Source organism: Scophthalmus maximus, chromosome 17 (assembly GCF_022379125.1).
Source record: "Scophthalmus maximus strain ysfricsl-2021 chromosome 17, ASM2237912v1, whole genome shotgun sequence".
Taxonomy (NCBI): Eukaryota; Metazoa; Chordata; class Actinopteri; order Pleuronectiformes; family Scophthalmidae; genus Scophthalmus; species Scophthalmus maximus.
In genome coordinates, this window is record NC_061531.1 from 342,625 (window position 1) to 368,292 (window position 25,668).

Sequence of the window (25,668 nt, forward strand, 5' to 3'; positions counted from 1 at the left end):
TCCACTGTCTTTGATTTCCCGCTCCCAACAGAATCCAAACAAATTCACCACTCCGTCAGAACCGATGGATATGGGGTGGAAGCAAACCGGCCAATCATCAGATGAACCGGGGGCTTCATCGTCATATATTTTATTTCTCCACCTAACCCTCTCTATAGTCATGAGGATACTCATTGACATAATGGATTCCCCAGCCTCTAACTCTAACCATGACCATCCCAATTTACTGCCTAACCCCAACCCTAAACCTTATTCTAACCTGAACCATAAAACCAAGTAATAAGCCCTCAAACAGACCTTTTAAGTTGTGAGAACCGGTCACAATTTCCACACATTGAGAACCAAAATGTGTCCTCAGAACCATACAAACAAGCACACACACACACACACACACACACAGAAAAAAATTCACATAGCAAGAGGAAACTTTCGAGTCTGACTGGTTCAGCCAGTGTAGTCCTGGTCGCCACACCCCCAACTACAAAGTAATTGACCTAACCACCCTACACACCTACAAACACACTGGGTGTGTCCATGTGGTAATATAGTGTCATAGTTCATCTTTAGTTAAGAATGTATACCATTGTGTCATTATTTATTCACTAAGTTTTCGGATATTTCCACGTGTACATTTCTTTCACTATACAGCACAGCAACTACACAGTCACTTTACTTAAAGCTGAAATACAATTGTTTCCAAACAAATATTTTGTCACACCCTATTTTTACAATGTTTTGCTTTTGTTTTTGATTTTGTGTCATTGCATTGTGCAATTCACTTTAGCGAGATCACTCCGCTCTGGTTTTATTTCACAGCTCTCAACTGTATTGGTTTTTGTAGCGCAGTATCTTTACATGAGGTGTACAGTGTGTGTGAGTGTGTGTTCGGCAGCTACAGAGGGCCTGGCTCCGTGGCCCCGCCCATCCTCGCTGACTGACAGGTTGAGCGTGAAAACTCAAAGTGAGTGTTCCAGGTGATGAGTCCACGCAGCGCCGCTGGGACCGTGTGTGTGGGAGGGGACGCGCTGACATTGAGAAGGGTGTGTGGACATACTTGACACGGAACACAGACTCGCACCGGGAGCAGAGCAACGAGCAGAGGACACACGCACAGCCGAGCTTCGCCCGTCTCGCTGGGATTGTTTTCTCGTCGGAAGCCGCTGACAGGTGACCTGTCAACATGTTCAAGAGAAAGACAAAGTCCAGCGCCATAACGCAGCCGAAATCCAAGTAAGTATGACACTTTGTCGTAGGTTACAATTAACCGTGGCGCAGTCTGGAAGTAGTTACGCTGCGTTATGAAAACTGTACGGAGAGATTGTGTTCCATCTCAGATTTAAAGCCACCTTGCCTCCTGGTGAAGTCACATAAAAAACTTTCAGCCTCAAGCCATTTCAGAAGTAACGTTATCGGTTTGAAAAGCATCAATAGGTATAGATAAAGAAGAGTTAAACATAGCGAATGGGTGCTAGGTGCAATATAAACTTGCCGAATTGAAAATCATATTAAGTGATTTAAATACTTCTAGTTTAAAAAATAAAAATACAAATCATAGATTATTTAGTGCAGATATAGTCACATGGCATTTTTTCAACGGAGTATGGTGGCAAGCAACAAGAGGCGTATCCTGACTAAGTTGCCTCATATTTATTATAGGTTGACTGTTTGCCAAGCAAGTCTGGTGCATGACTTAAGATATTTTGAATGCATTCAGTGAATAAAGAGTTTGGAAATGATGCGACATAAAAGTCTGTAAGTTCTACGTTTAAGAAAGTTGTTGATGACATTGCACGATAAGCTTTAACCCAGCTGAGGGTGTGGCTGATAGGCAGTGCTGTAAAGTTGTAGTAACTGGTTTGATAAGTAATAGGCTATCCTCCTTTGGAAGGTAATGTATGAGGCACTGCTTGCAGCCTCTCCCATGGCAATGCTACACCAAGCCCTGTCCCTGTCACTTACTCTTTTCACAGGTTTTTGCAGAGTTTCTGCCCTATAAATGATAAAGCAGATCAATGTGTAGGGGCTGAAGTTGCTGTATTAACTCATTTTCCCTGGAGCCTACTCATTTTCAGCTCACCCAAATGTATTGCCTCCTCTCTGCTCTCTGGGTGGAGGTCTTTAAAGACCCAAGGGAGATAATGCTTTCTGTCACTCAGCAGGTATCTGGAGGGTCGGGGGCCTCAAAAATAACACCCTTCAGTCCAAAAACCAAAACATAAGTTCAGCAGTTTTCCAGATACTAAGCCTCAAGTGTAAGGTGTGTTCCTCCCACTGTCACACCTGCCATGCAGAGAAAAGGAATGCTCTGTCTTCCTCCAGAGGACTCCAGTGTTTCTGAACTGTGCTGCGTAGCCGCATCACATCAGAGTTTAAAGTCACTAAGCAAGAAAAACCTTTAATACTAATCCACAAATCAAGCTGAAATTCAATTTATGTAACTAGTATTGGCTTCTACTCATCAGGCGACAATGAGGATACCATAGTAAAGATACTGTTAATCGCTACTATACAACTCCCAGATAAAGCAGATTACTGACAGTAGTGGAATCCTAGTAATGCAGCTCCACTCTCATCATGCTACTCTTCTTATTCAGGTTGTAGTTGGCGTGTTGGGGGGGAGGGGGTGGGAGGGTGCATGAGATACAAAGATGGCTGAATCGTCAAAGCCTTGGAGCAGGGGATTATCTCTCGCCTTCATATATATTTAAAAAAAAATTGATATGCTAGTTTAGGCCTGTCACAAAGATTTGATCTTCAAATGTCTTCATAGGAAGTTGGCAGAAAGAAAGTTTAAGACGGGACTATGGAACACAGAGTGGATGGCTGCAGAGACAGCGCAGGGCTCTAAGTTTGCTGTGACGCTCACAGACAGCCGCAGCCCTCCACACCCACTATGACTTAGTGCTGCAGTGTTCTGGTTCTAATTTGACCCTCTCCCCGTGGAAACATGTGAGCCGTATTTCTCAAGCAACTGGCTCCAGTGACAGTTCCTTCCCAGAACCAACAAAAACTCAGTCGAAACATTGAATTAGAGCAAGCAAGCCGACCTGGAAACTACTGACAGCATGTTTTGAGCACAGAATACACAGGAGAGTTGGTAGAATTGTTTTAGCAGTGTTTTCAACCACTTTGGTTCTGATTTAAAAAGCTGTATTCTGGCAATCAAGGCAAATTACTCTTTATGCAATATATTCCTATTCTTTCAACACACTTTTTAACACTCAGTTGGACCAGGACTGGCGTAGTTATCATCTGTTCTGAATTTTAAACCATTAAATTCCCGCACATGTTCTGTACGAACCAGGGCTGTTCATCATTGAGTTGTGTTGCAGCAATCCAAAAGACGTGAGATTTAGGAGACTTGTGGTCTACTGAGGAGTGTTGTGCTTATACAAGAACCTGTTGGTGTGAAGGTTTCAGTGAGAAAAGGGAACAGTATGTGTTTGGTATCCTGAACATCCCTCGGGGTGTTTTTCATTTGGATAGGCATCAACAGACAAACTCCCTGCGACTTGTGCAGAACTCTCTGCAGGATACACCAGTTCAAACTCAGCAGGCGTTACATAACTTATGTTCAAATGGTTAATGGGTGTGGCCATCCGTGTATGTTTGCCTGTCTGCCTCTGTGTGTGTGTGGGTGTGTGTGTGTGTGTGTGAGGTGATGGGTTGTGGATTAGAATCGACATACATGCTCTGTTTCTGTCACTGGCAGCCAAACACAACAAAATCATGTTTCCAACACAACATCTGGGACTGTAATTGCCTCCGTTGCGGTTCATTTCTAACATTAATGTCTGAATATTGGCTGGTATCATGTGAAGACCTTATTTGTGGGATTCTAAGTGTTAAACCGATGTTGAAATCCTGTCAAGAAAAGATTAAAATCAACAACAACAATAAAGATTTTCACAGAAGATCTCCCAAAGCATGAACCTTTGTGAAAGTTATATAAAGTAAGTTTTAATGTTTAAATAGGGGCAACATGAGTGGGAAAGCTAAGCTAACATTCCACTCTCGTAACAGCTGATGCTGAAATCAGTTAAGAGAGTTGATTAAATTAGATAACACATACTATACTTGTTTTTTAAACATAAACTAACACTGATTGCTTCCATTTGCCAATATTAGTTTAGATACATTGGTATCACTACATGCACTGATGGGTTAAGGTTTGTCTACCAAGGACTTCTGACAAGTAACACACGTTTGTTTTTTGAGCCATTATCAATATACCATTATCTGCCTGAGGTATTGGTCAGCTGCATTTTCTTGTTCCATATTGTTCATGCCATACAAGGTGTCTTTGATAAAGTAAAATCCTCAGTTCTGTATAAGTCAGGCTCTGGTGCCAAACTGCTCCTGAGGTTGAAAGACTGTCATAAGAGTGATCAAACACGTGGTTGGTCCATCGCTCCACATTAACATGCTCAGACACACCTTGCAGTGGGTGATAGTTGTAGGTGTGTCTGCTGCACGATGTATCAGGCAAAAACCTGCTGCACCAGTTTGCTGTACTTTAAGGAGCAATGTCAGCTGTGGTTTATAAAGCTGCCTGTGTCTTCACCAACCAGTAGGTTGGTGACTGGCAGTTGTCTATTGACAGTATGGCAGTTTGGGGTTTATTATGATTCTCAGAAAAAAGCTGTGAGTCATCTGCTTGGTATTAAGATCCTGGAGGAGATAAAACAATGAAGTGGAATGATGGCTCATCGAGTCATTAATTGCTATAAAACAAGCTCACAGATATAACAGTTGTACTTGTATATCACCAACAGTTGACACTACATATCACAGTGGTACTGGCTCAGTGTGCTTTGATTATATAAATTAGTAAGGCATTTCACTACACTAGTAGCAAGATTTGCACCTTTTGATGCATCTTTGCAACAACTGTCTAGTGTTGCCAACTGTGGATATTCATATATATATATTTTGTAGTATTCTGTATTGACAGATATACTTCCTGAGCAGTAAAGGCAGAAGGTATGCCTCATTAAAAGCTACAGTATCATTGTCTCCTGTGTTAACTTGATGTGTGAAACAGTGACAACTTTTGATTGTAAAACACAGCATCTCTCTTCCCCTCCTGCGTTTGTCTTACAGTGCTCCGTCCACAGAACTGAGCACTCTGATTGAGAAGCTGCAGAAGAATGCTGATAAAGTGGAGAAGAACATCTACGACGTGGAGCAGAACCTCAACAAGGTACAATCTGAAACCAGTGTCTTCAAACAGCCTCTGACATCTTTTCACGCACAACATTTTATATATGTTACCAGGTAAAAGTACTGATTTGATAAAATGAAAACCCTGGGCCTTAGATTTGGATAATAAATCAGAAAGATCAAGATGTATAATGCTATTAGCATTTAGGAAGTTAAATAAGCCCAGAGCTTCAACTATGTTATTAATATAATTAAATAAATACAGGGGTGGCACAGTGTTGCAGTGTTAAGCACCGTTGCCTTACAGCAAGAAGGCTCTGGATCCAAATCCCGACCAACCAACCTTTTGCATGAGTTTGCATGTTCTCCTTGTGTATGCTTGGGTTTTCTCCAGGTACTCTGGCTTCTTCCAACAGTCCAAAGAGATGCAGATTGGGGTTAGGTTAATTGGAGACTCTAAATTGACCATACTATAGGTGTGAATGTGAAAGTGAGCAGTTGTTTGTCACTGTTTGTTGGCCCTGCGATATGCTGGCAACCTGTTCATAGTTAACCCCCTCTCGCCCAATGTCAACTGGGATTGGCTCCAGCCCCCCTGCAACGCTTAAAAGATATAGCGGTATAGATGATGGATGGACAGATCTTAAATACAAGTAAAGCCTGAAAAGTAGTCTGAAAGCACTTAACTGTAGGGGCATTTATCTTCGACCTCCTCCCATCCCAATCAGTAAAATTAGTGTTATTAAGTCAATTTAATAAATTTTCACCACACATAACTTATTTTCAGTCAGGTTTCATATCTATTCATTTAAAAAACACTTCACTTCATGAGTTGTTGAGGTGGAATAAAACTGAATTTGCATTTTTCCCATTGTAAAGGCTTGTGTTGGTTTTGTCCTCTTACATTTATTAGGAAGTCATTCCTGTGAAAATTAAAGTTTCAAGAGTCATATTAAAAAGAGGTTATCATAACAATAATGATGCATTTTATTAGGGCTGAATGATTAATCGCATTTGCGATAATATCGCGATATGATAAAACGCGATTTTCTAATCGCAAGGGGCGCGATACACGGGTCACGTGACTTTCACCTGCTGCGCAATGGCCTCATGCTCGACAGAACAGTTGGAAATGATACGGCGGAGACATTAGTGTCGAATAGGAGCAGCACGTCGGTTGTGTGGAAGTTCTTTGGTTTTAAAAAGGAGGATGCTGCGCAGCGTCAGGTGTTGTGCAGAACATGCCGCGCTACCGTTGCTACTTCAGGGGGCAACACCACCAACCTGTGTCAGCTCTTGACACAGCGCCACAGCAGTTACATGACGAGTGTACGAACACAGAAGAAGTGACGAACACAGAAACACACGGGAGTTGTTTGAGTCTGTTACTCCGTATGAAAATGTCTCACGTGGCACCGTGAGGTGACGAACACCACGACTATCCCCTCGTGAAAGAGACAGGCTGCTAACAGACAGAGAGCTCTCTACCCTTCTCCTCTTCAACACATCTCGCTCTCTGTCAGTGTGCGCGCGTGCGCGCGCTAATTATAATCGCATAGCTGTTGACAACATACATTCGCGATTCGATATTTTCCCCAAATCGTTCAGCCCTACATTTTATTTGTAACGCACTTTACATATGAAACAAATCTCAAAGTGCTATAAGGTAAAAGACACGTAAAAGGTGAAAATTGAAGCAGCAACACCGAAAAGACCTGACCCTCAAACCCACAAACATTAGGTTCTATACTTCCCAAAATGAAACTGAACATCATCTTTCATTAGAACCGTCAATTCAGGGAACAGTTGTATTTATGCCTGTCAGACAGGTTGTTATAATGCCAATAATAATAGTGATACTGTTAAAATGGCCTTAATAAAAACAGCAGCAATGATAGCTGCACCAATGAATAAAAGTGAAATATATTATTATTATTATTATTATTATTATTATAATTATAATAATAGAGAGAAAGAGAGAGAGTCTGATGAATGGCCACATCCTTGAAACTCTACCCCATCAGATCAACATAACACCATGTGTCATCTTTTCAGTCTTGATTTATTTTTTGATTAATGGGGACTCCTGTGTGACCTTCTCACTGTAGACCCCAAATGACAATTGTAAATGTACTTAACTTCATCACTTAATGTTTTCTTTATTGCATCTGAAAACAAGTTTGTGTTCTTTGACTTCAGAATGGACGTCTGATGTGACTTTTCTTTTGCCGAAATCCACAGCTTGTTTTTAAATGTGGATAGTGAAGCGTTTAAAGCTGTGAGCAGCACCCCCTGGTATTTTACTCAATATACTGACTCTTCTATATTTCGTCACTCTTTGAGTGTGAACACATTGAAAATTACAGGCGACATGTTTTCCGACAAATACTCTACTCAAAGCTCAGTCAGAGATAAGATAGTAAAGACAGTGCTCATTTGAACCTTGTTGCCAAAGCTATCAAAAATGAAATAAGTAAAGCAATTGTAAAATACTGCAAAAGGAAAAACCTTAATTGTGGGCGGCTGTGGCTTAGGATGTAGAGTCCGCTGTCCACTAACCTGAAGGTTGGTGGTTTGATCCCAGCTTTCCCTAGTTTGCATGCCGATGTGTCCTTACATTTAACCCTAAAAAATCCCTCTGACGTCTCTTTCAACTGTGTGAATATGTCCTATCTTCTATAAAGTGTCCTATAAAGCGCTAAGAGAATAAGACTATACAAGCACTCTATAAATATAGTTAATTTTACCATTTACCATAAAATAAGGCTTAGAGCTAAGAGCTTAAGAGCTTAACTCTGCTGTGTTTACTTTGACATGAAATTGTAGCCAGGAGTGTTTGTCTGACTGCACCCGACTGACTCTCTTTCATCCACTGTGCTTCTGCTGCAGGATGTGAGTAAGATCAATGATGGGAAGCAATCGCTGTATCAGGAGGACACCAACAAGAGAATCCTCAACTCTCTGGAGCTGCTCACTGGCCTGGATGAGGATGCCGTCAACGCTAAGCGTCTCCAGCATCCCCAGGCTGAGATGATAGAACAGGAGTGAGTAGTACTCAGCTCCTGTGCTTCTTCAAACACTTTAGGCTGTTCTGTTATATATAACATGAAGAAAATAAACTACAATACCCATAAACCATGTTTGATAGTGTCAGGTCTAGATAACCCGGGTGACCAAGGTTAGGTAATCCTAATCCCTAACCATTTGATAAATATTTACCTCAGAACTAAGCCTTTATATGGAAAAGGCTTAAAATTATATAACAAACCTTTCCTACTTATTTTCCCCTGTTGATACGTATTTATAACTTCCTCTCATAATATTCCCCTTACCTCACTTCCTAAAGCCTCTCTGAAAGAAAGCTTTCAAACATTGATAAATATTAAATACATTTCCAGCCAAAAGACAGATATGACAGTAATGTTACAAAACTTACTAACACACAATAGACAATATGTACCTGGTTTTAACAGTTGACTTGACCACTTCAGCCCCTTGAGGCCAAAGCAAGTATTGCAGACAACAAACACTGACAATAAAAAATGCTCACCTGCCCTTCAGGCAAGTTTCAGTGACTATTCAGTGACTGTTGTCAATGAAACAGAAAAAAGTGATTTAAAAGTTCCTACATACAGCAAGCGCCACTATTAAAAAATCTTAACTAAAGCCCGGGTTTTGACCATAGGTTGTGACCTGAACAAACATATATAGGCTGGGTAAAAAACACAAATTGATTGGGTGGAACTACCTGTAGCCTCATTCAGCATGCTAAGTGCTCCTGTTCAATGTTAGAGACTGATTCATGAACATGATGAATTTCTATGTTTTCAGCATGAGACAACTGCGTGAGAGAGTGATGAAGCTGAGAGAGGATCATGACCGTATTTACCACTTGATCCGCACTGAGGGGATGCCCAGCATCAACTGGGGCAACATGATGGATGAAAAGATGGTAGGAATCTTGTCTGTACCCTCTCGCACTGTACCTGCCACTGTAGACCTGACAATTTCAATTCAATTCAATTTTCACTTTACATAGTAAGGTCAATATTACAATACTACAGAGAAAACCCAACAAACAAATCCCACTATGAGCAATCACAATGTGATTTGGCGACTGTGGAGAGAAAAAAAACAACCTTTTAACAGGAAGAAATCAATACCAGAACCGGACTCAGTTGTGGGCGGCCATCTGTCTCAACCGGTTTGGGTGAGGGTGAAAAATTAGGGAGGGAGGGGATGGGGGCAGAAAGAGGGGGAGAGGAGAGACAGGAGGAGAGAAGAGAGAAAGAGAGAACAGCTTTACAACCGGCGCTTTAATCTCTACCAGACTGATACTTATAATTACAAAAATAATAATGACACCTGTAGATGCAATTATGTTGTTTTTAGGTCCTGCAGCTCTTAAGTCAGAGATACACTAGGAGAGGGAGAAAACACAGACAGTTAGTGACATGTTATGTAAACATATCGGGAGAGAAGAGGACTTATATAAATGTTGCTTTAATCTCTACCAGACTGATTAACTAAAATTACAATAGTACTGGACAATAGTACAGACCCTTTTTTGTTGTTTCAGCCCACAAACTCTCATCAATATCAAAAGCTCAGCTACAGAAAGTAAACAACTGGATGCATTTTATAAGTTTTTATAGGGTGATAGGAAAACTTAGTAAGCCCAAAAAATGAAAGAGTCAAGAAAATACAAAAACTGTGGTCTTGTCTGTTGATATGGCCAAAGCCTCTCAACCCTAATGCACAAGGATTTGACTTCCATGGACTGTCACATACTGTAGAGAAGCTTCAGGAGATATCCTTATGTGGACATTCTCTGGAGGTGAAGGTCCTTAGCTCTTACATTATTAAAAACAAATTCCTCATACATGTGCTGACCAAGTTAAGTCCAAACAGTCGCACACTGCTATGTATGTGGAGAGGACTGAAATGTCTGTTGTTGTTTTTTCTCCCTGCCCAGGACAACCTGAAGAACAAGGGCTTTGGACAGGATCTGCCATCTGTGGAGAACGAGGTGGAGGAACACAACATCTTCCACAGTGAGGTGGAGGCTCTGGCTCCTCACATTTCCACCAGCGGTGACAAGGTAAATAGGAAACCAGAAGGACTGCATGACGTCTGTTGTTGTATACACAAGGTACACTGTATAATGTATGTTGTCAAGTTACTAAACATTACTGCCATGTCTTTCTTTTGGCTGGAAATGTATTTAACATTTTTCAATATGTGAAAGTGTTCTGTCAGAGAGGCTTCAGGAAGTCAGTTGAAGGAATATTATGAGTCACAGTGTCTGCATTTGTGGTAGATTAATGGGTCAATCACTACAGGTAAACTAGTTGTTAGATGTTTGTTCTCACTCTCTGCTTCCTGCTTTTCTTTAGGAATACGTCAGTGGCCTCCAGATGAAGTATAACAAGCTGCTGGTAATGCACACATGCACGCATGAACGCGCATACACACACACACACACACACACACACACACACACACACAATGCCCCTCCATTAGAACTGATACAATATAAAATGAATGCATTTGTGAGAACCAAAGGTTATACACAAATCATGGTACGCATTTGTAAATCTTATCTTTCGCTTGTAGATGTGATACACATTTGTGACCTTTATGAGACTATTTTCTGTCCATAATTAATGGGCCGTTTTTAAGTGAAACTGTTGTCACTGACTCTTTTTAAAGACCTAAATCTACATGACAATCAGAAAACTGTGGAGTAAAGTAGGCCTCAACCTGCAAGTTAAGCATCAAATTGAAATGCTAGAATGTATCATTCATAACAACAGTAGTTTATCATTCAGCTACAGTGCTGCTGGATTCTCTGTTCCGCTTTGTTGCCACTCCCGGCTGCCAAGCTACGTTTGAACTAAATGGTAAATGGACTGTATTTATATTGCATTGTTCTATTCTTATTTACCACCCAAAGTGCTTTACAGTACAAGTCACATTCGTCCATATACACACATCATTCACACACAGCCATTCAGGGGCAGTTTATGGTAAGTATCTTTCCCAAGGCATGCGGACTGGAGGAATTGAACCATTGACTTTCTGGTTAGAAGAAGACCCGCTCAACCGCCTTATCCACAGATGCGCATCAACAAAAACAACCTTTAACTAATATTTGACATTTTAAACCCCTTTCAGCACATAATATGTTATTCAAGAACTCTGTGGCTGATGTCTTTGTGAAGGGGAAACTGAGTAGCATGGCCTATAGTAAACACATCCACAATACCGTCTTGAATACGTTTAACGATGAACGTTTTAGCCCCGTTTTAGAAATAATCTCTGTCCATACTTACACATCTGAAAACACAGATCACTTGAACATTCACGTACACTGGTCATATACTCTCTGCAATTGTTTGCTCAGTTCTGAAAAAAAAAATCCTACGAAAGAGGAATGGCTATGGTGAAAAGTAAGAGCAGGGATTTCTCGAGTCACAACGAGGTGGAACTGTTATTGAAAGAAAGTGTTGCAACCATTTGCATTCAACCCTGGTAGTTGAGTCATGACTGCTAAGAATCTAGAAGAGAAAAGACTCAGTTTCTATCTGGCCAGACTACAACACAACCACAGTTTCCTTGGGCAAGACAATTAACCCCTAACAGAATTTCCCCCTGACGGCTGTATGAATGATGAGAGATAGAAAAAGCGTTGTACATAGAAACGCTGTATGACTTGCACAGTAAAGCGCTTTGGATGGTCCATAAGAAAAGAAAATGCGCTATATTAATATAGTCCATTTACCATTTTAAAAACAAAGTAAAAATTTCAACAGAAATGATCCCTCTCAGTCATCACCTATGACCCACCAGGAGTGAGTGGCAGTGTCTTCATCTGCAGAGACACTGCCTGTGCTTTCTTAATTCTTCTTATTTTGCTGCATTCAAGATGTTTGTGGCCTGCCACCTTTGGGCAGAGGGTGTGTAGCCCCAAGTTGATAACAGCACACAGGGTGTGAGGTTGGGACTCAATAAAACCTTAGTGACCTTTGGTCTCTGACTGTGTCATGGATGTTTAAAGAGCAGAGTGTGTCTGCTTGACTGAGGGTGAGGCTGAGCCAAATACACACAGGAAAAAATGTGCTTTTCAGATGCATTCACATAAAATCTGGCAATGTGGCACTTTCCTGCAGGGTTGTGCAGAGGTGTGTGGGCATGTTTATTTGTGCTGTAGAACCTGAAACTTTCAGAAAATCTCATTCTCTGCTTTGTTCTTGCTATTGCTGGTCCTTTTCTTCATTAACTCTCTTGCTCACTCGACCGCTACTGTTCTCTCCCTTGACGCAGGGAAAGAGGGGCCAACTTTAAATGGTGTGATACAGCAAGCGATCATGCATAGTGTATTTTAATGTATCTACATAAAATAAACTCTTCTCAAATGACTTATTTATTAACGTAGTACCTTTCTGGGAATCTCAGTCTTCAAGTCATTGAAGAGATTTTTCCCTCCCGTGTAAAGGCCAGTTCCAGCAATCGTCAGCGCAACCTGCTGAGCCTGCGGGACTACATGCAACGTTGCACCAATGAGCTTTACTGGATGGATCAACAGGCCGAGGAGAGGATCAACTACGACTGGAGCGACATCAACTTAGACTACCCTGCCCGCCAGAGGCAGTATGAGGTAACTGAGGGGCAGACACACATCATGCATAAAAACAAACTGCACATAGATAACATGGAAAAAACACACAATCCTCACTTTGACTCATTTCACTGTCTCACCCCAAAAGAACTTCATCGGTAAATGCCTTGAATCCAAGGAGGCCACCGTCACCAAGGTGAATGATGATGGAGAGAAGCTGATTGCCTCGGAGCATCCTGGGAAAAATGTTATTGAGGTACAGACTCATCTTAGCCAGGTTTCCACATTGTTGTTACTGAAAGAGAATAAAGTGGGGATAAGGGCTAAGCTTGAACCTAAGAGAGTGAGGAGAGAGATGCGTCATTGACCTAAGTGCGAGTCACAGAGACACTGGATTAGATGATTGATTGATTGTAATTATCATTTTTTTCCAGTGTTTTTGAAAAGAGATAGAATGATATGTGACAAAATCCATTTGTTACTACAGTACTTGTGTTGTTTTGAATTCCCCTTATACATAAAAATTGCTGTTGTCAGGCTCACATGGAGGCAGTCCACGCTGACTGGAAGGAGTACCTGAACCTGCTCATCTGTGAGGAAAACCACCTGAAACACATGGATGAGTACCACAAGGTTAGGCACAGAGGAAAGAGGAGCACTCACAGGAGGCTACAGAGGATTTTAAAAATACACAGACACAGACACACACACACACACACACATTTAAATAGGCGAATCTGATCATTGCCTGTGTGTGTCTATCTGTGTGTTCAGTACCAGAAGGAGGCGCGTGACACTCAGGATCTGCTGAAGCGGCTGGATACAGAGGTCAACCAGAAGTACAACCCAGAGTTCAAAGATGTGTATCAGATGGAAGGTCTCATCAGGGAGCTGGATGTGAGCATTTCTTTATCTGAAAACTGGTTAACATGGGTGACAACCGACTGTGCCATTGACTCCTTTTATAACAGAGGAAAATATTCTGTGTGTGTGTGTGTGTGTGTGTGTGTGTGTAGGACCAAGCCAAGGCCATGGACCACTTTGATGAACGGGTCAAGGCTCTTCAGAAGCGCAGCCTGCAGGTGTTGCCTCTGAAGTACCGCAGAGAAACTCCCCAGAAGCTGCTCCCCGTTGAAGCTCTGTGTGAGTTTGACACAGATGAGGTACGTTCTTTGTTTTGGAAGTTAATACCAACATGCAGCTGCCATTACTCTGCATTTATCCTCTTTTACGATATAACTTTTTTTTAAAAAGATTTTTGGTAATGTATAAATGACAAGAGGAAAAGAAACATTACACCCAGAAGCAATTAAATGTAAAATAACTAATAATGTTATTAAGAGCAGGTGGGGCCACCTTATGGAATGTGTCACACATACACAACTATTGATTCATACTGCTTATATATTTGTACACAGATAAAATTGATAAAACAACACAGAGGTTTTGAATCCAAGTTTAAGTCACAGATTTTAACATAAACATTTTTTTTATGTAATTCATTTAGAGCACTATCAGCGCCCAGGGTCTCTGCAAGTTCTTGTGATACTTCCTGCCATCATTTTTGTAGCAAGACCACAAACAGTGAGAGAGGCAGGCAGTCTATATTTTTAAATTCAGGACATGATGCAAAAGAGCTTAAAACAGGTTCCCTCTGAAGTATTTCAAATTTCAGGGCTCTATTGGTTCTATTGCAGACACTTATACAGGCTGAACTCGTCCAGGCATCCTCCCACATCTCTTTTGTTATCTGGTGAACCAGATTGAAAATGCATGTTTCGCTCCATCTGTCCACATGGACAAACTAGAGCTAAAGGGAAATAATAGCGCAGAAAGTGACCTACTGACACACATAGAGCTGCCCGGCTGGGAGAATGTTTTGAATTAAATTGAAGAAAACAACTTTTTGTCATTGCCAACCCTCTCTGTGAATACACACCTGAAATGTTCTCTGATCTGCCCATTTTAGACAATACATTTAATGGGTTCTTCCTTGGGTCATACCCCACCCCTCCACAAAATGTCATGAAAACCAGTTCTGTAGTTTTTGTGTAACCCTGCACACAATCAAAAAACAAGAGCACTCAGAATACAGACCTTCACTAAGGTTAATCAGGTGCCCACGCATTTGCTTCACCCACCTGTTTTTAAAATTCTATGTATTTGTGAAGAAATTACTCAAAACATCAATTGTGAAGAAGAATCCTTAGATCTGGATCCTTTCCAAAGTTAAATGACATATTACCATGACTGAGACCTATCTTTGATAAAAAATTTCATGAAAACCCATTTATAACTTTTTGAGTGATCCTGCTAACAGACAGGCAAACCGGACCAATCATATAACCTGCTTGGCTGAGGTAATGATAAAAAAATGTATTTAGCATTTTATTTCATTTAAATTATTTCACAAATAATTGGATCATTTCCTCCACCACGCATGTTTTGTGATTGGTTTGGTATTTCTGTGCTCTTCAGTGCTCTTGGTTTTTTGGGTATTTTTTTTTTACACAATTTATCATTGGGTTTAGTTATTTTATAATGTATCATCCATTTATTTAAAATGTCTAACCTAACACTCAATTTGTGACAGCCTCTTTTAGATGTACAAATATAACCCGTTAAATTAAATTTCTATAATTTTTTCCAAAACATACAGTATCTATTAAAAAGACTTTCAGATTAGCTTTTCCATTTACTCATTGGCATTTAGTTGTGTCATGTACTCGCATTATGTGTCAGTCCACTCCATCTCACAATCATCTCACATCATTTGTTGCCACAAAAAATGTACCCAAAATTAAGTCCAAGTCCTGCGCAGAAAGACAAGCACTCTCAGACCCGTGACTACACTGACCAATCAGAGAAGCGAACACCAAGGAAATCTAACAAAAATAAAAAAGCTTTGAATCAATTCTGTGAATTTAAATGGGCAACTGAAAATTCTGTCAACCACATTTCAGTTGAAGCTGTGTGTTTGTTGTGTCCTGAATGTTATCCTCTTGGCTGAAACTATAGTTGTGGTCCAGTAGAAGATGTCACATTGTGATTGTTGGACATGTGCAGGGGCAGATTTTGCGTGGGGAGAGGTACACTCTGCTCCGGAACAACGGGATCAAATGGGATGTGAAGGACGCAGCTGGACGTAAAGTCACCGCCCCGGCTGTCTGCTTCATGATCCCCCCCACTGACCCTGAGGGGGTGGCCATCTCTGACAAGTGAGTGTGAACAAATATATAACATATACTTGTATGTGTACAATAACACGTGACTTCCTTCATTCACATACTGGATGAACTCCAACATTTTATTCCAGTCTGTCTGTAACAGTGTGTTATGTCATTGTGTTTTCAGCCTGGCCAGCCAGCAAAAGGCTGTCAAACAAAAGATGGCAAGCAGCAAGTCAACACTGCTGAAACGCTTTGATGAGCTGAAGAAGGACAGTGGAACTGGTACAGAACTCATCCACTTATGCTTTCCTACATCTTTTAAGGAAACTCGATTTAGGTGTTGCTACCAGATAACTTGGCTATTGTTCAGAAAAGGACATAGGAAGCACTAGTGTGATTTCATAGCTCACCTTTGACAGGGCCAGATTGTCAATGCAGGTTCTTATTACATCATCCTCAGGTCTTTCCTGTAGGCCTGTCATTGTTATAATTGATACCATGCACATCCCTACAAATCATGCATAAATCACAATCAAATAGATCACATTATCACAAATGAATTACCACATTGAGGCATGTGGGGCTGAGCAGCCTCATTAGTTCCAGTGAAGAATAGTTTATGGCTTCATCAGTTACAGTTTCAGAGTAGCCTCCCTGGTTGGACTTGCACAATGCACAATGCATAGAGAGTGGTAGGAAACTAGGTGAACTGTGTCAATCAAAGGGGAAATAAATGTTTATCGATAATGTTTAACAATGGAAGCTAAATTAGCACAGGCTCATATGGCTGATGAGTTTCTTCAGTAGGTAGTTAATGTTGTCTTATAATTCAGTAAGGCCAGTAGGTTAGCTGCAAAACTAAATTCACTTCAATCCAGTTTTATTTGTGTAGTGCAAAATCACAACATACATTATCTCAAGGCACTTTACATAGTAAGGCCGAGACCTACACACAAAAAAGAGTTCCCACTATGAGCAGCACTTGGCGATTGTGGATGAGAAAAAAAACAATTTTAACAGGAACAAATCTCTTGCAGGACTGGAGAGAAATGGGGGAGAGAGGAGAGGTGGGCAGAAAGAGGGGGAGAGAAGAGAGAGAGAAAAGTTATAACAGTATAACCGTTGCTTAAGGCTCTATCATACTAATTCTAATGATTACAATAATAAAACTGACACTTATAGATGCAATGACATTTATTCTAAATTTTATATCGAGCCAATGCAGAGATGCTAACACTGGAGAAATATGATCTCTTTTTCTAGTTCCTGTTAATCCATTCGATAAAACAGTCACAAACATGAATGTGGCAGTTTACCTGCAAAAAAACAGGAAGAAGAAACATGATGAGTGAGCAGCCAGACAGGATGTAAACAAACCCCTGTCAGCCAGGGTAAATGAACTGTGAAATTATTTCTTAAACTGACTGCTGTAAACACCCATCGCAGTTTGCAGAACCACTGCTTCAACTTTTATCTGATGTGATTAACACGGTCGTGCACACTCAGTTATCCTGTGTAATAAGAGATTATTATCAACATTTTAGCTGCACTACCTTCCAGTCTGAATGCCAAATAAAGTGGTTTAAATAATCTGCATTGACTTTCCATCGTTCTGATCTCACTGCTTGTTTGTTGTATTGATGTCATCATGTTTCCAGAATTCAGCAATTACTTGTTGAGAACAATGTTATAAGTCTGTTGTAATAAGTACGGTGTTATCACGACCAAAGTGACAGGCAAAACTAAAAAAATATGACCCACGTGTACTAAACTGTAACCATCATTTAAATTATTTAAGAAAAATAGTGCACTGCCTTTCGTTGTAGTATGTCCTAAAAGCATCTACCTACACGTTCAGTGTTCTCATTCAGCTATGACAGGTTTGAACGCCCATTATGTTTTCATTCTGATCTACTGAAGAGATCAGATGAATCAAATAATTAAGTCCACCATCCTGTGTGTGATTGTGTGTGTGACCACAGACAAGCAGGATCAGCAGTGCCGCCAGCTGATGGCCGGTCTGGATAAGGTCGTCAGTGACCTGGACAAACAGGAGAAGTCCATTTATGCTCGAGTGCGCCCGCCGCTGGAGCAGAACAGGCCACTGCAGGACAGCGCGGACCGCCTGCAGGATATGAAGGTATGACCTCCTCTTACAGTTATTCTGTTGTTAAATTTCACATCCTCACATCAACGAGTATTTATGTTTTTTTTAATTTTATTTCCTCTCAGGACATTGCTGCAGCAGTCAGTAAGATTGAACCAGAGAAATCTTCTAAAGTGCAGGAAGCAAAGAGTTTCTTGGTCTCCAACCCGAATTGTGTCAGTGCTCCTCAGCTTCACAGCAAAGTGGATGACGCCAACAAGAAATACACCAAAATCGAAGAGCTTCTTCAGTGCTCTCAGGAGAAGTAAGAGACTTGATATTCCTCTCAGTATTTCATCGTCAATCTTGGACCGTACAGTTCCCTGAGTTTGATTGATTTTGAATTAATTTTAAACATGTTTAGATAGGGGTTCAAATCAAACATGCAATTGAATTTTGTCAAATTTCTTCTCTGATCTAATAACGGCACTTAACCTTTGTTCTAGACTGAAGAATTCCAACCAGCTTGAGACGTCCCTTCAGAATGGAAAGACTTTTCTGTCTACCTACGAGAACAAGCTGGCCAGAGAAGAGGTTGCTCCAGCTGACCTCTCCTCACTGGAGAAAACACAGCGGGAGCTTGGAGTAAGCTCTTAAATTATTTGGAACAGATAAGATTCCCAAAACTGACTGAAACCAGACCCTACGTTTACCCAGTGGCGGTTTTAGTGATTTGAAAGGCCCAGGGCAAAGAACAATATGAGGCCTACCCCTAGCCTCCAATGAAAAAAAAGGGGACACTGGGCCTCATAAAAGAACATTTTATTATTCTTATCCTAAATTTGTCATAAATCTGTTCGTACCGTGATTTTGTACAGACAGGCCATGTGGGATTCATCAAACGCCTCTATCTTCAGATATAAATTACATGCGTAAACAAGATCAATGTCACCTGTGCGCATTTGAGCGAGAAGACATAATGAGATCTGAGATTGAAGTTCTGATTTCAGAGATCCATAAATGAAAGTCTATATTTAGCAGCTTCAGCAGGAGTTAAGAGATTGACTTAAACAGATCTGTTAATACTGAGTCACCTGCAAGTCGCACTGTCACTGAAATAAGAGGCAATGCATCGATATGAAAATGGCAAAAAGAAAACAAAACTTGCCGAGGTGAATACTGCAGGGAGGTCTAGGTCACAGTTATGAGGTCTATATTTTATATAACATATAATATATCTATATATTATACAATATGCAGCATGCTTACAACTATTATTATTATTATTATTGTTATTAAAATTGATATGTCATCTCTGACGTATGGAGCAGTTTACCACCAGCTGTGTTAAGGCACATCCACCTGCCTTCACATCACCAACTGTGATAAAGATACACTGTGGATTTTTTGATCACTAGAAGTTCTACAGAGCAGCATTTTATTCAGCAGGCCCCAATTTTGTGGGAGGTCCAGTACACAAACTGCAGGGTTTTGTGATATTACACCATGCAACATTTGGTGGTGGTCATGGGCTGAGAAAATAATGTCTGAATAATAGGCTGGAAAAAACAGATGGAGGGTCAATAGAGACCAAACAACATAATTACCCTCTTACAAGTTAATGCAACTGTGTCCGTACAAGTGAAACACAGATATGCAGGGGTATAATTGCACACACGGCAGTGCTAAAAGGAAAAAAAAGCCTCCAAAAGATCATTCTATCATTGACTTGTCTGAACTAGTTTTTCCTCAAGAACATATTATTTTATATATTCCCTTTGTCTAATTTGCTACCCTTAGGATATTGGTTCAGACCTGAGGTCCAAGAGGTCAGTCGTCTCTGACACAGAGCAGAACTTGCGCTTGGCCAAAAGCAGCTGTGACAACATGGCTACCAAATTCCAAGAGCACTGCCCCGACATTGAGAGGCAGGAAGCTGATGTCCAGAAGCTCAACAAGCGCTTCAACAACCTCAACAGGCAGATCGACACCAGGTGAGAGGGTCAGGGCAAGGAATGTTATCTGAGAGTTGTTCATCAGTAATTATTGGAAAATGTGACTGAACAAATACACATAACCGATAAACTCACACATAAGAGCTTGCTTGCTAATTTGTTTTGCTGAATGTTGCAGGTCTCAAAGTTTACAGAGAGCCAAGATGTCATACAAGAATTATCGCAATGATTATGACAACCTGAACAGCTGGATGTCTCGTATCCCAAACTACGAGCCCCGTGAAACCGATGACACAAGACAAGTGGAGACAAAGCTGAAAAATCAAAGGGTGAGAGCATGATGAGCAACAGGGCAATTTATACAATATTTCCTGGTGTAGTGGAAGGTACAACAACTACAGGTTGTTCTGTCGAAAAAGACTTGTAAAAAAAAAACGTCATCATTTTCTACAGAACTTGCTCTCCGATATTGCAAGAAAGGAGTCTTTCTGCAATTTATACAATATTTCCTGTTGTAGTGGAAGGAACAACAACTGCAGGTTGTTCTGTCGAAAAAGTCTTGTAAAAAAAACCTTCCTCATTTTTATACAGAACTTGCTCTCCGGTATTGCAAGAAAGAAGTCTTTCTGCAATTTATACAATATTTCCTGGTGTAGTGGAAGGTACAACAGCTGCAGGTTGTTCTATCGAAAAAGTCTTGTAAAAGAAACCTTCTTCATTTTCTACAGAACTTGCTCTCCGATATTGCAAGAAAGGAGTCCGACTTGAACAACGTCTCTAAAAATGCCCAACTTTACCAACAAGCTGTCAAAGTAAGATATTTTGATTTTAACACCACATCACTACTTTTAATATGCAGAAATACAAATGAAATGGGGATTGATTGATGGCTTCCTGGTTCTTCTTTGAAGGACTACGAGATTGAAACTGAAAAGTTCAGATCTATCCTTGACCTGGAGGATGGACTTGTACCCCAGACATACAAGAGGAGCAGACTGGAATCACCAGCACATACAGTCAAGGCAGAGGTGAGGCACAACTGTCAAGCTTTCATGACATGTCACATTTCTTTATTTATCTATTTAAGTACACAAGCCATACAACCTGCCCCTGTTGTCTTCATCCATGTCTTCAATAAGACCTTGCTCTAAATGTTCAAGCATGTGCATGTTTTTCAAGTTAATTGTATAACACAGCTCTGCTAGCTATGCCAGCTGTATTTTTGAGAATATATTAAATAGTTTAAATATATTGCAGCCACCAACAGCAGTAGGTACTCCAGCAATTGATTTATACATCTCCATATATTAGGGCTTGTGAAAGACATAAATAATAGCAAAAACAAATCAGTAGAGGCTGTGTGCTTTTTGGCCCTAGTATGAATCATGGCGACAGAACACCTGGATCCTACATTTTCCATAAATCAAATATATATTGTCTTTTAGTAGATGCTCCCTTTCTGGTAAACACCCACATCTTTCAACCTCCACATGCCCAGTTGTAGCACAGCCTTTCTGTTAAAGATAAGGTTTTCAGCCAAAATCGAAATAACCCTCTTTAACATCTTCAGTTGTTGCAGAAAACCACTGTTTTTCGAAGTGCAGTAATACTATTCATCATGTGTAAATGTTTGATGATGACCCGAAGCACTGTTATATAGATGCCTATAAAAGGTATCAACCCATGATACAAAGCTGTTAGTAGAAGTCTGGGTCTGACGCACGTTTTCATGAAATTCCAGATACTTTCCTTGCACGATTCGTCTTCTTTTTTTAACAGAAAGGAACATAAGATTTTGTTCAAACTGCTTGCAGTGTACACTCAATTAGCAGTTTATTACATCCACCTAGCTTAAACTAATGGAGTCCAATACAGCAGTCCTGCAAGAAATCTTCCTTTATTGAGATTGTAATGTTTAGTTTGTGTTGAAATTGTTAAGAGAGGTCTTTCAACTTTAGGGTCATTTTGTAGGCCGCAGTTGAATTGTATTAGTCAAAAGTAATGAAACACTGCAGGAACTTAAGGATTTACTATGTGTGCTATTCATGACATGGTTTTTCAATGTTTACAGGAAGCTGCTATTGAAGCTAAGTTTACTGAGGTAAATGCTGTGAACAGTCAGAGGTTGCAGAATCTGGAGTTTGCAGAAAGTCTTCTCAAGCAGGTGAAATATTTTCTCATAATCATATTGACAACAATAATATGAATATCAAAAGCAACAACAATAATAATAATGATTTCCCTCTGTAGCAACCTGAGATCCCCATAATGCAGTCTACAAATGTCAAGTCAGTTTATGCTACGCAAGGAGAAGAGCCTTGGAGGGTCAGGAAGCAGCTGGAAGAGGAGATCCAGAGGAGGGAGCAGCTAGAAAGAGAAATAGAGATCATCCAGACTGACATATATGTACTTGAAGGGCAGAAGCCCCAAGATACAATTGTCAAGAAGGAGCTGATTAAAAAGGTCCCTGATCCCCAGCTGGATGAGGAGATTCACAAAGTCCAGCAAAAGCTCTCAGAGGAGCGCCGCTCCACCCATGTCTTGGAGAATGACCTTGAAGTACTTAAGTTGAAGCTGCGTGGCCTTGAGACAGAGGTTAAAGAAGGGGCACAGCAATATACTGTGAAGGAGGTCCTGCGAATAGAAAGAGACCGTGGTCAGGAGGAGGAGGTGCGCAAGCTTCGGGAAGACCTGGATGAATTAAGAAGGCAGAAGTCGATAAAAGACAATGAACTGATTCATATACAAAAGCAAGTGACACTCCTGGCTGAGGAGAAGAACAAGGAACAGGAGGTGATTACTGAAGAAGAGGTGATCAAAGTACAGAATGACCCCCAACTTGAATCAGAATATCGGGTGCTCCTTGACAGGAAGCAGAAGGAAATGGATGGTAGGAAGCAGCTGGAGGATGAACTGCAATTTATTCAGGAGAAGCTACGAAGGCTAGAGAAGGAGAAAGCCATGGCAGAGGAGAAAATTTCCATCAAGGAGGTGCTGAAAGTAGAAAAAGATATTACCTTTGAAAGGGAGGTAGAAAACCTAAGGAGACAGTACGAAGATGAGAAGACCAAACGAAGAGCATCACAGCGGGAAAAGGCTGACCTACAGAGGAAAATTACTAGTCTTGAGGAGGAGAAATCAAAGGTTGTTATACAGGAGAAAGTGCGGGAGATTGTCCGTCCTGACCCCAAGGCTGAGAATGAGGTGGCCAATCTCCGGCTTGAACTTGTGGAGCAACAGAGACGCTATAAAGATGCAGAGCTCCATCTTAGATCCCTGCAAGATGAGCTGACCATGCTGAGGAACAGAGGACCTCAAGTGGAGATCAAAGAGATAATCAAAGAAGTCATCAAATACAAGACAGATCCGCAAACTGAAAGAGAACTAGAGAGACTTCGCAATGAAATTGTAGATAAAACACACGAGACTGAGAAATCTGAGATGGAAATCCGCCAGCTGAATGATGAAATTCAAAGATGGAAGGACACCAAACCCCAAGTGCAGACAAAAGAAGTGGTAAATGAAGTGCTGCAGTACAGAGAAGATCCCAAGACTAAAGAGGAGATTGAGACTCTCAAAAGGAAGCTGGCTGATGAACAGAAGAAACGCCTTGACCTTGAGGGAGATAGGTCAACCCAAGAAGAGAAGATCAGACTGAGGAAGATGGATCTTTCTCAGGTTCGCGAGAAGATTGTTCAGCAAGAAGTGGTTAAGATGGAAGAAGACCCTCTCCTCAGGTCAGAGTGTGACACATTCTCACAAAACATCAGCAGTGAGCAGAAACAGAAGGAGAGCCTGAAAACGGAGCTCTACCAACTGCAGAGACGGAAGGCTGACCTCGATCAGCAATTGGAAGAACTAGAGCGTGAGCGCAAGGCAAGGCGTGATGCAGAATTGGAGATTCAACGACTTCGGATCAGACTTAATGAGCTGGAGATCCGCGACAAAGAGAACCGTGAGAAGGTGACGGTCAAACAGAAGGTGGTCCTGCAGAAGGATCCCCAGCAGGAAAAGGAACATTCCATCCTCAAACTACAGCTTGATGAAGAGAAGCACAAACGCATCCTGCTTGAGAAAGAGTTAAATGCCCTCATTCAGCAGCAACTCACCCTGGAGAGGATTGATGTAAAAGAAAGAGTTGTCCGCACTGAGAAAGTGCAAGTTGAGAGGGACCCAGAGGCTGAGATTGAGATTGAGAACCTGAAAAGGACTCTGGAAGAAGAGAAAAGGAGAAGACGAGAACTTGACCAGGAGATGTCCACTGTCACTTCCAGGCTCTCTGATATGGAGTTCTCTAACACCAAGTCTTCTAAAGAACTGGACTACATCCGTGATGAAAGTAGCCGTCTACAGCAAGAAAACCAAAGGCTGCAGAATGAGATTCGCAAGGTTCGGTCTGAGATCGAGATTACTAGCAAAGAGACCCGGCTTATTAACGAGTCTGGTCCAAGGGAGGATGGAAAGAACCTGGAGTTGAGGCTTGATTCACTACAGAGAGAACTCACAGAACTCAGGGGCATAACCATCCAGAAGGATGATGAAATTGAAAGGCTTCAAAAGAACCTGTCATCAGTGAGAATGAAGAGAGAGCAGAGGGAGAGCCATCTCCGTAGGTCCATTGTCATCATTGATCCAGATTCAGGAAAAGAGATGCGACCAGAGGAGGCCTACAAGCTAGGCCTGATCGACTGGAAGATGTTCGTCAACCTGCAGAGCCAGGAGTGTGACTGGGAGGAGATCACAGTCAAGGGTCCCAAGGGTGAATCCTCAGTTCTTCATGACAGAAAATCAGGGAAAAAATTCTCCATCGATGATGCATTGCGTCTTGGGCACATCACAAATCACCAACTTCAGCAGTACATGAATAAAGAAATTACCATCCAGGAGTTTGGTGTAATGGTGTCTGGCAAAAACAAGTAAATGTCAACATTCTAATAAATTGCTATTTTCTTTTGATTCTATTTTATTTCTGTTGTTTAAAAATCTCCTTGCTTTTTATTGTACTTCTATTGTGACTTAAATATTATGGTGAGTTGGCATTATTTTGTTCTTTATCCATGATTCTTAAATGCACTATGTATTTATTTGCTTATGCATATTCAGTTTTGTGGTACTGGGATGGATATATGGATTGATATTAATATTGTTACAGCTAACTACTTAACACTGTGGTAGGAAAAGCTCAGCAGAGCTTTTATTTCTTAGACTGGGTGCTAGGGTCAACGACATAATGTTGATTTAAAATTGTCATTGTTATTGACAAGGGAATGTTGTTTCATTTATTTGTGGGGTCTACCCAAGTTTAACCACTGTGTGCTCTGCAAGCTTCAATAAAAGTCAAATCAACCTGAACTAGTTGTAACTATTTCTATTAAGTTTTCATCAACAACAGCACAATATATACATTACCATACTATTACTTTTGCTTCCCTTTCTCATCCTATATAGCATTTGTACACATTATATGAATGTAATAAGAAAAGTGATAATAATAATAGTAATTACTACTCCAGGGTATAATAGCATAGCATTAACTTGTTTTAATTCTTAATTTTATCGGTTTAACCATTAATAGCGATACCTGATGATGATGAAGTTTACACCACATAACTGGCAATCTGGGCAGGTGTAAAGGGGGATAACAAATTCTCTCTTAAATACTTGCACAACACT

General features: G+C 40.8%; 1 protein-coding gene across 1 annotated transcript; it reads left to right on the top strand.

Annotated features, from left to right (window-relative positions):
* Nucleotides 1-987: 987 nt before the first annotated feature.
* Nucleotides 988-25,347, top strand: ppl (periplakin). The gene is made up of 22 exons (XM_035615665.2): nucleotides 988-1,230; nucleotides 5,104-5,203; nucleotides 8,053-8,207; nucleotides 8,995-9,115; nucleotides 10,139-10,264; nucleotides 10,560-10,601; nucleotides 12,662-12,823; nucleotides 12,933-13,040; nucleotides 13,322-13,417; nucleotides 13,559-13,681; nucleotides 13,801-13,947; nucleotides 15,851-16,002; nucleotides 16,139-16,236; nucleotides 17,937-18,094; nucleotides 18,187-18,365; nucleotides 18,547-18,685; nucleotides 19,841-20,034; nucleotides 20,174-20,324; nucleotides 20,724-20,807; nucleotides 20,907-21,023; nucleotides 22,067-22,159; nucleotides 22,246-25,347. The coding sequence occupies exons 1-22, from the start codon at nucleotides 1,181-1,183 to the stop codon at nucleotides 24,913-24,915; spliced, it is 5,265 nt and encodes a 1,754-aa protein (XP_035471558.1). The 5' UTR covers nucleotides 988-1,180; the 3' UTR covers nucleotides 24,916-25,347.
* The last annotated feature ends 321 nt before the right edge of the window (nucleotides 25,348-25,668 follow it).

What these genes read in the sequence shown, in the direction of transcription:
- ppl (XM_035615665.2), top strand. Translation starts at nt 1,181, where the DNA reads ATGTTCAAGAGAAAGACAAAGTCCAGCGCCATAACGCAGCCGAAATCC. An exon ending in ACCGCCTGCAGGATATGAAG is followed by an intron (nt 18,095 to 18,186) that starts GTATGACCTCCT and finishes ATTTCCTCTCAG; the next exon opens with GACATTGCTGCAGCAGTCAG. An exon ending in CTTCAGTGCTCTCAGGAGAA is followed by an intron (nt 18,366 to 18,546) that starts GTAAGAGACTTG and finishes CCTTTGTTCTAG; the next exon opens with ACTGAAGAATTCCAACCAGC.